Below are 13,293 nucleotides of genomic sequence, written 5' to 3'. Positions count from 1 at the left end.
GACTAAAGCAGGTTTCTGGGGTTTAGTTTAACTTCTATATTTGTTACAATGTTTCTTAGAGTTGCAGCTCAGAGGCCGGCAAGGCAGGCGGGGAAGCTTGGCTTCCTCCATCACTGAAGCAAGCAAGCCTCCCTGTTAGCTTCAAGCTGCCTAGCTGCCAGCTGCCATCTTGGCTGGCAGTTAATTTGCATATCTCCCTGATTAGCCAATGGGAAGGGTAGCGGCCGTACGGCTAATTACCATGTTTCTCTTTTATTAGATAGGATTATGTTTACATTTGTTTCCGAGTTTGTTGTTTATGTCTAAGAGAAAGGATTATCGCATTCTAAAGTTCAAGAGAGGAATGGGACTTCAGATCAAAGAACTAGGCCAAGGATCAAGAGGTGACATCGCTTATGGAATTGATCGGTACACTTGCCTAAGCTCTTGGAGTCAGTGCCCTGCTTGATTTATCTTTGTGTCTCCTGTGCTAAGTGCCCTGATACATATATTACATCTCCTTCATCTTTCATGACCTGAATATGTCTGAAGAATAGTCGTCAGTTGTTTCCCAGAATATCCCTCAATTTGCACTTATTTTCCCACAACTAGATTTAGGCAATGCACTTTTTTTTTTTTTTTTTTGGCATTTGTGCCACAGAAATGATGTGCCCTTCTCAGTGCCTCATATCAGGCATGTGATGCTCATGTCTTATGGCTGTTGCTGATAACCTTGTTTACACTTGGTTAAAGCAGCTTTTCATAGGCTTTCCTTCTGTAAAGTTACTATTTTTCCCTTCCTAATTAATAAATATTTTCAGGTAGATACTTTGAAATTATGCACATATCCTATGTCTCTTTCAACTTTGGCTCACTGCTTTTGGGTCCTTTGATGAGTTTTATTTGCAAGAGTTACTACTGTGGTGATTTTCATTTTCCTCTCCCCTTTTACATGTACTAATTAGGATTCTTGTGTAAGGAAGGGCTATCCCTTCTCCATTTATTTGTTTATGTCTATCAGCATGAACCCATGGATATTTTATTTTATTTTATTTTTTTGTTGATTTCAGAGAGGAAGGGAGAGGGAGAGAGAGATAAGAAACATCAGTGATGACAGAGAATCTTTGATCGGCTGCCTCCTGCATGCCTCACACTGGGGATCGAGCCCGCAACCCGGGCATAGGCCCTGACTGTGAGTTGAACCGTGACCTCCTGGTTCATAGGTCAACGCTCAACCACTGAGCCACGCTGGCCGGGCAATGGATATTTTATTTTGTTGGATTATAGTTTGACATTATTATTTATTTTGTTGCCCAAATTGTTCTAGCTTTGACCATTGAGAGTTCAGATGGATGAGTTCCTGGGCTCTTTTGATATTTTCCTAAACTTTTTGAACATTCTTAATTTCTGGCACCAGGAGATGCTCTCCGCTCATCTTTTATTTTTCTGCCCCAGCCCTGGAAACAACTACTTCATAGAACCTCGTCTTCTTTTATTGGAGAACTAGGAGCCCAGCGCGCGAAATTACGTGGCCCACCCACCCACCTGCCACCCTGCCTTGACACCCGAACCTCTCCACACAGAGCTCCAGTGTGCCTGGCCCAGCCCCCCAACCCCTCTGGCCTTCTCTGGCCACTTCAAGCCCAGCTCTCAGTCCCTCAAGTCGCCTCAGGCTGGTCACGCCTTCTCTGGGTGCCTCCCCACTTCTGCCCTGTCTCCAGAGCAATGCGGCGGCTCCGCCCCGTCATGGCACCAGAGAAGAGCGTGGAAACCTCCTGCCTGCTGGGTGGCGAAGGACTGGTGAGGGGGGCACTATGGGCTCTCACCCCAGTCCTCCCGGGCACGGGCCTCCTCCAGACGCCTCCCCGCTTCCACCCGTCTCTGGGAGCAACACCCCGCCATGCACACGCAGGCAGCCTCCTCCTTAGCGGTCATGACTGTGACACCGTTAGGACCAATTAGCATATTACCTCTTTATATAAATAGATTATATATATATAGATGGTATTTAGAAGCCAAGATTTGGGGGCTAGGCTACCTGTGTTCATTGCTGCTATTTGACAATTGCTTCAAGATCCTCTTAGTGGATGGAGCTAGCAGAGTATGTATACTAACTTATGCATACACAGAGAGCTGTATTTACCAGTATTTCTGTGTGTATCTTAAAACACCCTGAGTTCATCCTGGTACCACAGGATTCATTCTAGAATTCCTGCTTTCCTGATTTGTAATTTCTTCAACAGTAAGAAACCTGGTTCTTGTTTTCTACAATATATTTACTTATTTGTTCAACCCTAGTATGCATGAAAATCTTTAACCCCTAGCCCTGTGAGAAGCAAATTTACTAACTAGAGTACAGAATTTGTATATAGTTCCTGATGTTTTGAATCTTAGAGTATACAGTCAGAATTTAAAGTTACTTGGAATGTGCTATTAGTTGACAAACCAGATAGTTGTTAGCACTGTGTCAAAAGTAGGAGTAAATGAAAAAAATATAAGGAAAAATATGTAGTAAATGAAGGAATTAGGGCTAATTTTTGAAGAAATTGTATACTATCCATGTTTAAGTGTATTTCTCTTAATTCTTAGACTTTTGGACCTCTGTGTTGGTTGCTCAGAGGTGTTTTAGATCATTTTGATTCAATTATTGGTTTGCCAGAGAGGTGAAGTAATGTATTAACACAGTATTTGATGTTTTATTTATATATTTTAATTGATGCATTCTGAAAACTGTTAAACATGCAAGACAAAATTTTTCTTTTTGATGTGCATGTAAAAAGTTAGGTAATAGTATGTGTGAGAATGGCGTATTATGCATTTTCAGCCTGATCCTTTTTACCTATTATTTTAAAACAATCAGGTAACTTACTTTTTATTACTTTTAAAGATCATTTTACTTGTTTTGCTAAAATGCTCTAGTATTCTTGCAGAATGTCCGTGGCATTATGCATTAAATATCTCTTACAGTGGCCAAATTATTGTTCTGTTATTCATTATTTTTAGAAGAGACTGGGTTTGAGAAAGATTGGGAAAGATCGTCTACTGGTTATAGCTATACAGCCAAATTAAAAAAGAAATGAAGGCTAAGAGAGAGAAAACCTAAAGTCCAAAAGATTTTTTATCTTTCATGGAGCATCTAATTTAGATAGTATGTGGTACTGACTGAAATGCCGAATGAACTAAGATTATTATTGAATTAAGCGTAATTGGAAATGACTTAGTAAAATTAAAACACGGATAGGATTTTGGACTATCTAGAAACATTTGAGCTGGAAATTCAATGTAAGAAGAGAGATAGTGATTGCATATATAAAAGGGTTTAAAAAATAGCAGTTATGTTTGCTCTGACTCACATATGATGTGGGTCAAAACTCAGAAGAATGTCTGTATACACAGTATCAGTTTGATCAACTGAAAAAATAGCTCAATTAATTTGTGTCTGGGAGAATGCCATATAAATAGCCAACTTATTGAAAAAAATAAGTGTATATTATAGTTCACAGTATGTTAAATAAATAGCTTATTACAGAAAATAAATGCTATCAAAGTGTGAGGGAAATGTAAATACCTTCACCACTAGTGTTAGTATAGTGTCTACCAGAAACAATCAGGCTTAATGTCCATCTTTGGAGCATTTGCCAGGTAACAAAATTCAGTGTGTCCTGTAGAGTTAATTGTTGGTTTGTAACTTTTATCTAAGTTACTTTTATTAAAGAGTTCACTTAAAATATAGAGGATGAAGTGGCATTTCAGAAAACCCATAAAAATTATCTCCCTGGTTTGATGATGTGACTCAGAATTAAAATTGTAATTTTCAACTGATCCTTATAGTAAGTTATAGTAACATTAAAACAAAAATGATTAGTTGTTGATTATTCCTGCCCTTCTCTTTTTTTTTTTAACTTCTCTCTCTTTTTTTTTTTCCTTTCAAGCCTCCTTCCAATCTGCTCCTGATCTGCAACGAGTTTGTTTATTGAGAAATAAATAAAGGGGCATTAAAGGAGTCCTCAAAGCAGATTATTTTAATGGACTGAAAATATATATCTATTACAAGTTCTCAAACCCACTTGTAATGTAAATTGTCCCTTTTCTGAACAACTCTCTGCTCTATTTTGGCCCCATCTCATCAGAGTCTTTTATAAAATAAGATTTTTTATACAGAATTTAGTCAATAAATTACATATGTCAATATGTTCTCTGTTTTTTGAAAAAAACTAAACAGTATTTGAAAACAGAAACCCAACCCAAAACTAATTACCTCAGACTCATTGATATAGGATTGGGTGGTAATTATCTCTTCATGCTCTCCTCTACTGTAGAATAATGTGAGGACAAGGGCTGTGGGTCAAGGGCATTTATTAAGCTATTGGATGTCATTATTATGAATTTTAAGTCATTTTTTTGCCTTTGTGCATAGTTGAGGATAAGATATTTGATATTTGGCTTAGTTTTATTTTTTTTTAAAAAGTCAATGGTGAATGGTTGGAACTGGAGAGTGTCATATTTACCTTTTTAAAAGAAGTTTAGTATTGTACTGATTAGCTCTAATTAACGTAACTTTAAATTTGTGTAGACAGCAGTACCTGAAATGTATTTCTTGTTTGTCATTTTTAAACTCAGAATATATGCCAAAACCGGTTTGGCTCAGTGGATAGAGCATCGGCCTGCGGACTGAAAGGTCCCAGGTTCGATTCCGGTCAAGGGCATGTACCTGGGTTGCGGGCACATCCCCAGTAGGAGATGTGCAGGAGGCGGCTGATCGATGTTTCTCTCTCATCGATGTTTCTAACTCTCTATCTCTCTCCCTTCCTCTCTGTAAAAAATCAATAAAATATATTAAAAAAAAAAAATAAAAAAAAAAATAAACTCAGAATATATTTTCTCATGGAATCGAAGTTGTAATGTTGGTTAAGATCTCATACTAGCCTGTAAAAGCCCATTTAATGCACAGTGTAGTAGAATCATAATACTTATAGCAATCAGGTGTTCTTCCTAGCTTCTGAGATTCCAGCTGGAAGCCTGAGATGTGGACCATAGAAGTGGCTGTGGTAGCAGGTTCCCAGGCTATGGAGGGACCGCCCCCAGCTGCCAGGTACACTAAAGTGTGAATTTGACATCGGTGGGCCCAAATGCTGTTGATGAGTTGATACTGCATGTGTTGCATATTCCAACTCATTTTTCTTCTTTGGGTCTCATTTTTTGTATAAAAGCTATACTTGCCCAATAAATCATAGCTGCATTATAATATTAAGGGTCCCCCCTCTTCAGATATTCATTGTGCATGAGCAATTGTAACTTTCAAAGGTTTTGAAAGGTAATTATAATATGAAACTGAAATCTAAGTGTTCTTGAAGAAACTGGGAATATATTGACAGCTCTTTTCTTCAAAATTACTTTAATTTCTTTTATCTTTGTTCAGTATCTTAAGCTTTTAAAATAAGAACTAATTTTCAGAAGAGCTTTTCTCCTTCCCCCATAATGTCAGGATCCCACATTGTGAGAGCAGGCTGAATTTCCACTGAAGGTTGAAAAGTAAATTCTCTCCGTTATTAATGACAGCACTGTCAAACCAGTGGTAGAAGGATGCAAATGATTCCTGCCCTACACATGCAATTCCAAGTGTATTAAGTCTCTATGTAAGCATGAAATCCAGGCAGCGGATCTGAGAGTTTGCACATGCCAAGGTTTTAAAGTTTATTACATTTTTATTGAAAGTTCCCATGTAACATTTCTAAGGGAAGATAGAATAGGCTGCGTTACTCTGAAAGTAAAGGTTTCATATGGTTCTCTGTCTCTAGCAGGTTTCTGCTCTCTAAAAGAATGGTTGAATGGAGTTTCTTCCAAAGCTATAACCTTGCAATTCCTTTTTCCTTCTTTCCCTAAACTTTGCTGTTCAAGGCTATTTTGATAATATCATGGTTAGCCCTCAGAGGACAAGAGTACTTTGCTATGGAGAGAAATAATAGTGTTGGGATGTGAATGCTCCAGAGGAAACTTTGGCGTGGTTTCAAGTGGTCAGATAGCCACAGTTCTGTTCTGGTTTATTCTGACTGTATTTTTGGCTGGGCTCTGGATGTAATAACATTTGTTTTAGATTGAAATGGTCATCTGTATTCAGATTTGGCATATCTGCTCTCTAGATTTTCCCCCCACACATCTTTATCCTTGTAGGATGAACACTTGTCCTTAATCTCCATTTTTACGGTTCTCCTGACTATTCTCGAGGTGTTCAAGCAGGGTCTCTATAGCTTCTTCTTGGGAGAGCCTGTGGAATCAAATAGGAAGGGTAACTGTGTTAGATTTTGTCCACTTTCAACCCATGAGCCCATGGCCCCGGCCACCCCTGCAGGGTGCACTGCTTTGTGAGGCAAATAGCATCTCTGGTCACGGGAAGCTGTGAGGGATTCTGGAGAGTTTGGGGCTGATAAAGAAATTAGATTTGTTTCCTCTGATTAAAGGGCAAGGAAGACGAGATCTAGCACAGAGAGCGGTTCTTGACTAAGGAATTCGGACTTGGTGTGCCAAATTGACCACAGGCTTCTGCTCTGACTGAATGGGAGGAAGTAGCTAACATGTGGAAGAAAGTATTTTTAGTGAAAAAGTGGTGGGTTTTTAATTTAATATCATTAGAGATATTGCAGACAACCCTGACCTTTTTCCCTCAACCTTTGAATAAGTTTCCCGAAGAACAGTAAGAGAATATGAAAAGTGACAACATCTTTGAAATATAATACTAAAATATGTCATCACAGTCTCTGAAATTGTATGCCGAGACGTTTTAGTGAAAGAAAAGACTTAATAGAAGTTTCATGAAGGACTGGAGTTTTCCAGGGACTTCAGGATTCAAAGTAAAGTCTTTTTTTATGATGTGAAACTTTATGATAATATACAGGCAAAAAAAAAAAGTAAGTACATTTTTATTGCTAGTGCAGGGTACATCGAGAGGAATGAGTATAATCTGCTAAGAAAATATTTTTATTTGTACCTCCAGTGATATTTATATTTGTTGGAATCCATTTTAAATTTAGTTATACCCTTAACTAAGGAACATAGGAATGAAACTTAAATTGCAGTAGGATAGATTATTTTAATAGAATGTCATAACCACAAGAGTAAATGCTAGCTTATCATTTTTCTTTATAGTCAGAATTTTCATTACTCTAAAATTTCACTTTAAAAAGAAACTTGCATAAATTTAATTGGTTGTTTATTAACAATCCATAAGCCTGAGCCTGCTCAACTTGTTAAGGGAACACAATCAATGTGGTTACCTGTTTCTTGAAATTTATGATGTTGAATTGGGATCATTGACATTTAGTGAATACAAACATGTATGTTTTTGTAATTATTTTAGAAATATTTCCTTTATAGTAAGTTAAAACTTATTCAGGAAAATGAGTTTTTGAAGTTTTTCCCCCCTTAAACTTTTATTAGAAAGAATTAAAGTTTTATGTTATATTAAATTATAATTTGCATAATGCTGATTGGTAGAGGTTAGAGGTATAAATGTAAATTGGTTTTTGCAACCAGAAAGGCTAGTACAACTAAGTGTCCCCCCCCCCAACCCCTGACCTAGAATTATATTATGACCTGGAAAAAATGTAGAAAATGAAGAATACATTCGTTTAAGAAAATTTGCAATGAAGGGAGGCTAGCATGTTTTAAAGACCCATATTGTTTAGTAATTTTGTAGTATATGTTGTAAATTTAATACTCTAACTTTAGTGCTTTGAAAAGGGAGGATATTTGTAGATATGTCCAAAGCTAACTAAGCAAGTTAACTTGATACCTATTTTTGAAGGATAATAGAAAAGGTAATGAAGTTAAGGCTGCATAGTTCCAGGTAGTTTTAGTGCTGGCAGCAAGAAATTAGTTGCTTTATAAAAACAGCATGAATTGTAATTCAGAGCTTCTGTCTAATTTATCAGCAAGAACAAACTGCTCATGTTTTAAAGAACATCAATTACTCCAGGTCCCCATTATTGACCTGCTCCACCTACTAACATGTGCTCAGAACGAAAGTTTGCCAATCTTTTAGAAACAAGCCAGTGAACCTCTTACATTTCATTTGTGTTCTTCAGTTAATTTTTAAATTATGTATCCATTCACTATTTTAAAAATTATTGATGTACTAGAGGCCCGATGCATGAAAATTCATGCAAGAGTAGGCCTCCCTTCCCTTGGCTGCCAGCAGCGGCTTCCCACGGGCACCCGGGATCCAGGCTATGCTCAGGTTCCCCTCCACAGGTGCCTGGGATCTGGGCTGCTTCCCTCCAGCCACCAAATGGCAGGCACCCAGGACCTGGGCTGCTTGGCTCTGGAACCGGCTTCGTCCGGAAGGACATCCATAATGACACCTGGAAGGATGTTCGGTCTATTTAGCATTTTACCCTTTTATTATTATAGATAATAACCAGAAAGGTCTTTAGCCTGATGAGTCTCCCCTATTGGATGCACCCATGTAATTAGCATCCGAATCACCTTGCTGTTTCTGCTGTGGAGACCTCCATCTGATCCCAGAATCCAAAGATTAGATCCCCTCAGTGACTTTTTTAATATTTCCACACTAACCTTGACCACAATTACCAAAGTATTAAAAATTACTTAATTTTTTGAAATTCCTTGGTAAAAGTGTTCTCAGAGAATCTTAGTGTAGCCTTATAATTAAACACTAATGACTTCTTTTCCAGTGTACTGCAATGTTGATAAAACTTCTCTGTACTTGTTTCTGCTTCTCCCCCATGCTCCATGTAGTATACAGCTTGAATGAGCACTTTTTTTTTTGAATGAGTATTTTTTCAACTCTGAATTTGTGCCAGGCACTGTGCTGATCTTGAGGGATACAATAATGAGCAGGCAGTAGGCCTGTAAAAGAGTCTGTCCTAGAGCGTTTGGCAGAAGGCTGGGATGAAAGGACTCAGCTCTAAAGCTGAGTGATTTGAAATTCAACGGTTACTTTTGAATTCTGATTATGGGCCAGGTACTGTTGTGTATACCAGTTAATGTAGGGAAGACATAGTTTCTGCCTTCTCAAGTATATAGTCAAATGGGGCATCCAAAATAGAATAATCACAGTCTAAAAATGCAGTGTGCCAGCTGCCTTAACTCAAGTATATAGCAGCTGATATAAAAATACATAAGATGGCATGCTCATGTACATGGCTTGTGTCGTGGGCAAAATGATAATTAATATGTATTTTTCATGTTGGGAGGACAGCTGTATAGCTTTAAATTCCAGCACAATTAGTTTGAACTAGTGGGGAGAGCATGACTGAGGATGTCAGTAGGGTTGAGTTTACATGAAAGGGAATGATCAGTTTGTTCCTGATGAAGAACTAATGGTGGGAATAAGTCTACAGGGGTGGGCTAATGTAGGTTTACACTTATGAGTATGTGAAACAGTTTATAATATGAATTATTATTTATTATTATTTATTTGTAAACCTACTTTTGCCAACTCCTATATAATGAAAGTTTTTCTTTTTAGCCACAGTGTTGTTGTTGTTGTTGTTGTTGTGTGTGTGTGTTTTGAAGACTAATAACCAACCTGTTTATAAGCAGCTAGGTTCAATTTATTTCCTTGGCTTCAGTTTAAACAGATTGCCTGACCACAGTTGCTGGAGTTTATTCAGCAGATAAATACTGAATGCCTACTCTGTACCAGGCATTGGAGATGTATAGGTAGTTGTGGAATTTCTGTTTCACTGGAGAAAAATAAGAAACCACAGTACATATAGTAGACAATGTGTTTTGAAAATGGTAAATGTGGTGGGAAACATACTGGGTTAGAAGGATTGAAAGTGTGTGACAGGGGAGAAGTGGGTGGCGTGGAGTTAGGAGGGAGCCCAGTCCATAAAGCCCTCATGTTTTTACAAGTCCAGGGTCCTTAAGACTGCCCGTTGCCTTAGTAATTTGCTAAAAGGACAAATAGAACTCAAGAAAGATATTATTCTCATGGTTACAGTTTGTTATAGCTAAAGGTACAGATTAAAAGCAGCCAAGGTAGTAGCACAAAATCAAGGGAGGTCCAGATGCAGAGTTTCCTGTTGTCCTCTCCCTGTGAAGTTATGGATAGCATCTTTGGCATTGATGTGGCATGTTCTTGACATCGATGTAGGTCAGCAGGCACAGCTCACCTAGCCTTGGTGTCCAGAGTTTTTATGGGGAACCTAACATGTAGGCATGGTTGACTGACAATGCAATTAATCTCAGTCTTTTGCTGCTCTTGAGCTGGCCCAAAGCTCCCACTCTCAATGGGAGCTTTGTTACACTGTACTGCCTGACCCAAGGTCCCCCCAGGCAAACAGAGACACTCTTATAGGCTTTACACATCAAGGACTTAGAGATTACCTCCCAGAAGCTGACCACAAATGTCATACCTCTCTTTGGGCAAGGTTAAATTCCCTCCTCCACAGGTGGTTAGGTTAGGGCAGGCCACATGAGCAACTTGAGGAGGTGAGGGAGTCAGTAATGAAGATACTGTGGAAGTATTATAGGCAGAGAAATAGCCAGTGAAAACTCCCAGTGGCCAGAGATGTGACTGGTGTGTTGAAAGTTAGCATAGCAAGGGGACCCAGTGTGGCTGAAGCAGAATAGTGAAGCAGTTGTGATGGGTGACGTGAATGGTACTGGGGGCCAGATTGTAGAAGACCTTCCTGAATTTGGCTTTTCTGTTAGTGGATTGGGGCTGGAGGGGGGCGGGGGCATTGGAACAGAGGATTGACATGATATGATTTGTTGGTAATGGATTTAGGTGATAAGGGTGGTCCCAAGGGGACACGTAAGGAGGATAGTGCAGTACTCTGGATAAAGATTGTAGTGGCCTGGATCTGGGTAGTAGCAGTGTAGGTGGGGAGAAAGGGCAGGATGCTGGCTATTTTTTGAATGTAGCGTTCACTAGATTTGCCAATCAACTGATTGGGGTGTGAGAAAGCACTGGCCACTGTGAGATGTTTTGCCTGAGCAGTTAGAAAGATAGAACTGCCATGAACTGAGATGGGGAATTGCCGTAGATGGTGAGAAGTTCCATTTGGGCCTGTTGAATTTGAGATGTCTACTACCTATAATAATAAAAGCATAATATGCTAATTAGACTGGACATCCTTCCGGACATCCTTCTGGACGACCTTCCAGACGAAGCCAGGGCTGTGAGAGCAGCCTGGATGCCAGGTGCCTGCAGGCGGCTGTAGAGAAGCCCGGGTCCTGGGTGCCGGAGGGAAGGAAGGTCTACTCTTGCACAAATTTCATGCATTGAGCCTCTAGTATATACATATGGATACATGATGTACAGGTAGGATACACAGGGTGGGGTAAAAGTAGGTCTACAGTTGTGAATACGTAAAACATGGAGTTTATTCTTGTATATTTATTTATAATCATTGTAATATTTTTCATATGAACAACCCCCTGTACAGGGCTGCAATTCAGAAGAACAATTAGGGCTTGAGACACACAATTGGGAATCGACAGTACATAGAGGGTAATTAAAGCATGAGACTAGATGTGATCACCATAGGAGTGAAAGTCGAAGGAGACCAGGATGAGCCCTAGGCCACTGTGACATTAAGGAACTGGGAAAAAGAGGAGGAACTAGCAAAAGAAACTAAGGGAGTCACAGTGAAGCATGACAAGGGGATGTCATGTTTTGGATACAGGTAAAGAAAGCACTCCCAGGCAGGAGGGAGTGATCCACTGAATGAAATCCTGCTCATAGGTTATGGAATGGAAATCAATATTAGATTTAGCAAAGTGGAGTCATAGCCGGTGGGAGCATTGTCACTAGGTAAGAGTGAAAGCCTGATTGTAGTGGGTTTAAAGACAATGGGATATTAGGGATTGAGGGAAAATAAAAATAGAGTTCTTAAGACTTTTTTGAAGCATTTTTCTCTAATGTAGAGCAGAGAATTGGAAAGATTGCTGGAGGGAGAAGGTGTGTGTGTGTATGTGTGTGTGTTAAAGCATGGAGAATTAACAACATTATGTCTGATGATAAGAATGACCCAACAGACAGGGAAAGGATGGATTATGCAGGAGAAAAGAAGGAGGGACTACAGACAGGAGGGGATCTAGTGATGAGATCTAGAACAAGTGGGGATGGGACCCAGGGCACAAGAGGAGGGCGAGCCTCAGGAGCCAACAGCTGTCAATCTAGGAAGGGGAGCACAGTATATCAGTGTATGTGTGTGTGGCGGGGGCGGGGGGAGGGCTGTTTGCATAAATTTGTGGAAGTTTTCGGATTCTGTTTTATCACTGAAGAGGGAGTAAAGGGTAGAAGGTGAGAGTGAGAATGGGGAAAGAGGTTCAAAGGGAAAGAGAAGTTAAATTAGTAGTCTAAAAGAGAGTGGGAGAGTGTAGACCTTGTGAGGACCCATGTCCCACTTAACTCAGGTTTGGCCATCTCTCTTCCCCAAGAAGCACACCAGCTACTTTTACTATTTTTTTCATTTGGATTAAGTTGGTTATTACTGTCATTCTCCAAATAATTTAATCTCTGTGTATAATTCAAATGTATTTAAAATGCCCCTGAGCTCTGTAGCTTTGCTGTTGTAAAAATTGGAAAAATATATATTTTAGTCAGTATCCTCCCAAGGACTCAGTCAAAAAATGTACAGGATTTAATATACTGTGGGGCTCAATAGTGGGAAACTTGGGCCAGACCCCCACTGTTATATAACCTTTTTTTTTTTTTTTTTTTGCCAAATGAGCTAATGTCTTCAGTTTTTTCATCTTAAAAACAGGAGCTGGAAAAAGTAGCTACCCAGAGCATTGTGTGAGTATTAAATAAAACATTTAGAACAGTACTTAGTACTAGTTATAAAGAGTGATTATCCACATCCTCCTTGGTCCACATTGAGCAGAGTGAGCTTTAAAATTTTAAAAATTTCCCAGCTGAAAGAAGGTAGCCTCTTTGAGATCAGATTTCTTCCTGTAAGTTCCTCCAGTTTATCTGCAACATATAAAAATGCAAAGCTCAAGTATAATTTTAGTTTTTCTCTTTAGTAAGGTAGGCCTAGACCCAACCTGCTGTAATAGTAACTTTGATTCTGAGTTGACTTGTAGCCTCCAGTAAAGGTGTCTTCCTTGCATGTGCAGGAGAGGTTCTAGTGACACACAGATGTAGATCTGCTATCAAAATAGCTCAGCACCAAGACCTGGCTGAACACAGTAGACTTGAAACATGAATATAATTCTCTGTATCATTGTTCAAACACCTCATGAGCTATTCCTTGCTTTTGAGATGTGGCCAAAACAAACAAAAAACAAACAAACACAAAAGTCACTCATTTACATCTCTATCTAAAGTAGAACTTCTTC

The 13,293-nt window shown here is 39.1% G+C and overlaps 1 protein-coding gene across 3 annotated transcripts in view; it reads left to right on the top strand.

The window, feature by feature from the left end:
• The first annotated feature begins 294 nt into the window (after positions 1 to 294).
• The window catches only part of TPK1 (thiamin pyrophosphokinase 1), a 276,645-nt gene continuing 263,646 nt past the window's right edge, over positions 295 to 13,293 (top strand). For all 3 annotated transcript variants that reach the window (XM_023758885.1, XM_006094776.3, XM_023758886.1), the window contains exon 1: positions 295 to 383. In XM_023758885.1, the coding sequence (XP_023614653.1) occupies positions 299 to 383 (85 nt within the window). In that variant the 5' untranslated portion in view covers positions 295 to 298. The remainder of the gene's footprint in view (positions 384 to 13,293) is intronic.

Source organism: Myotis lucifugus, unplaced genomic scaffold (assembly GCF_000147115.1).
Source record: "Myotis lucifugus unplaced genomic scaffold, Myoluc2.0 scaffold_141, whole genome shotgun sequence".
Lineage (NCBI taxonomy): Eukaryota > Metazoa > Chordata > Mammalia > Chiroptera > Vespertilionidae > Myotis > Myotis lucifugus.
Note: the sequence above shows the minus strand (reverse complement) of the source record. Positions and strands in the feature narration are given on the sequence as shown.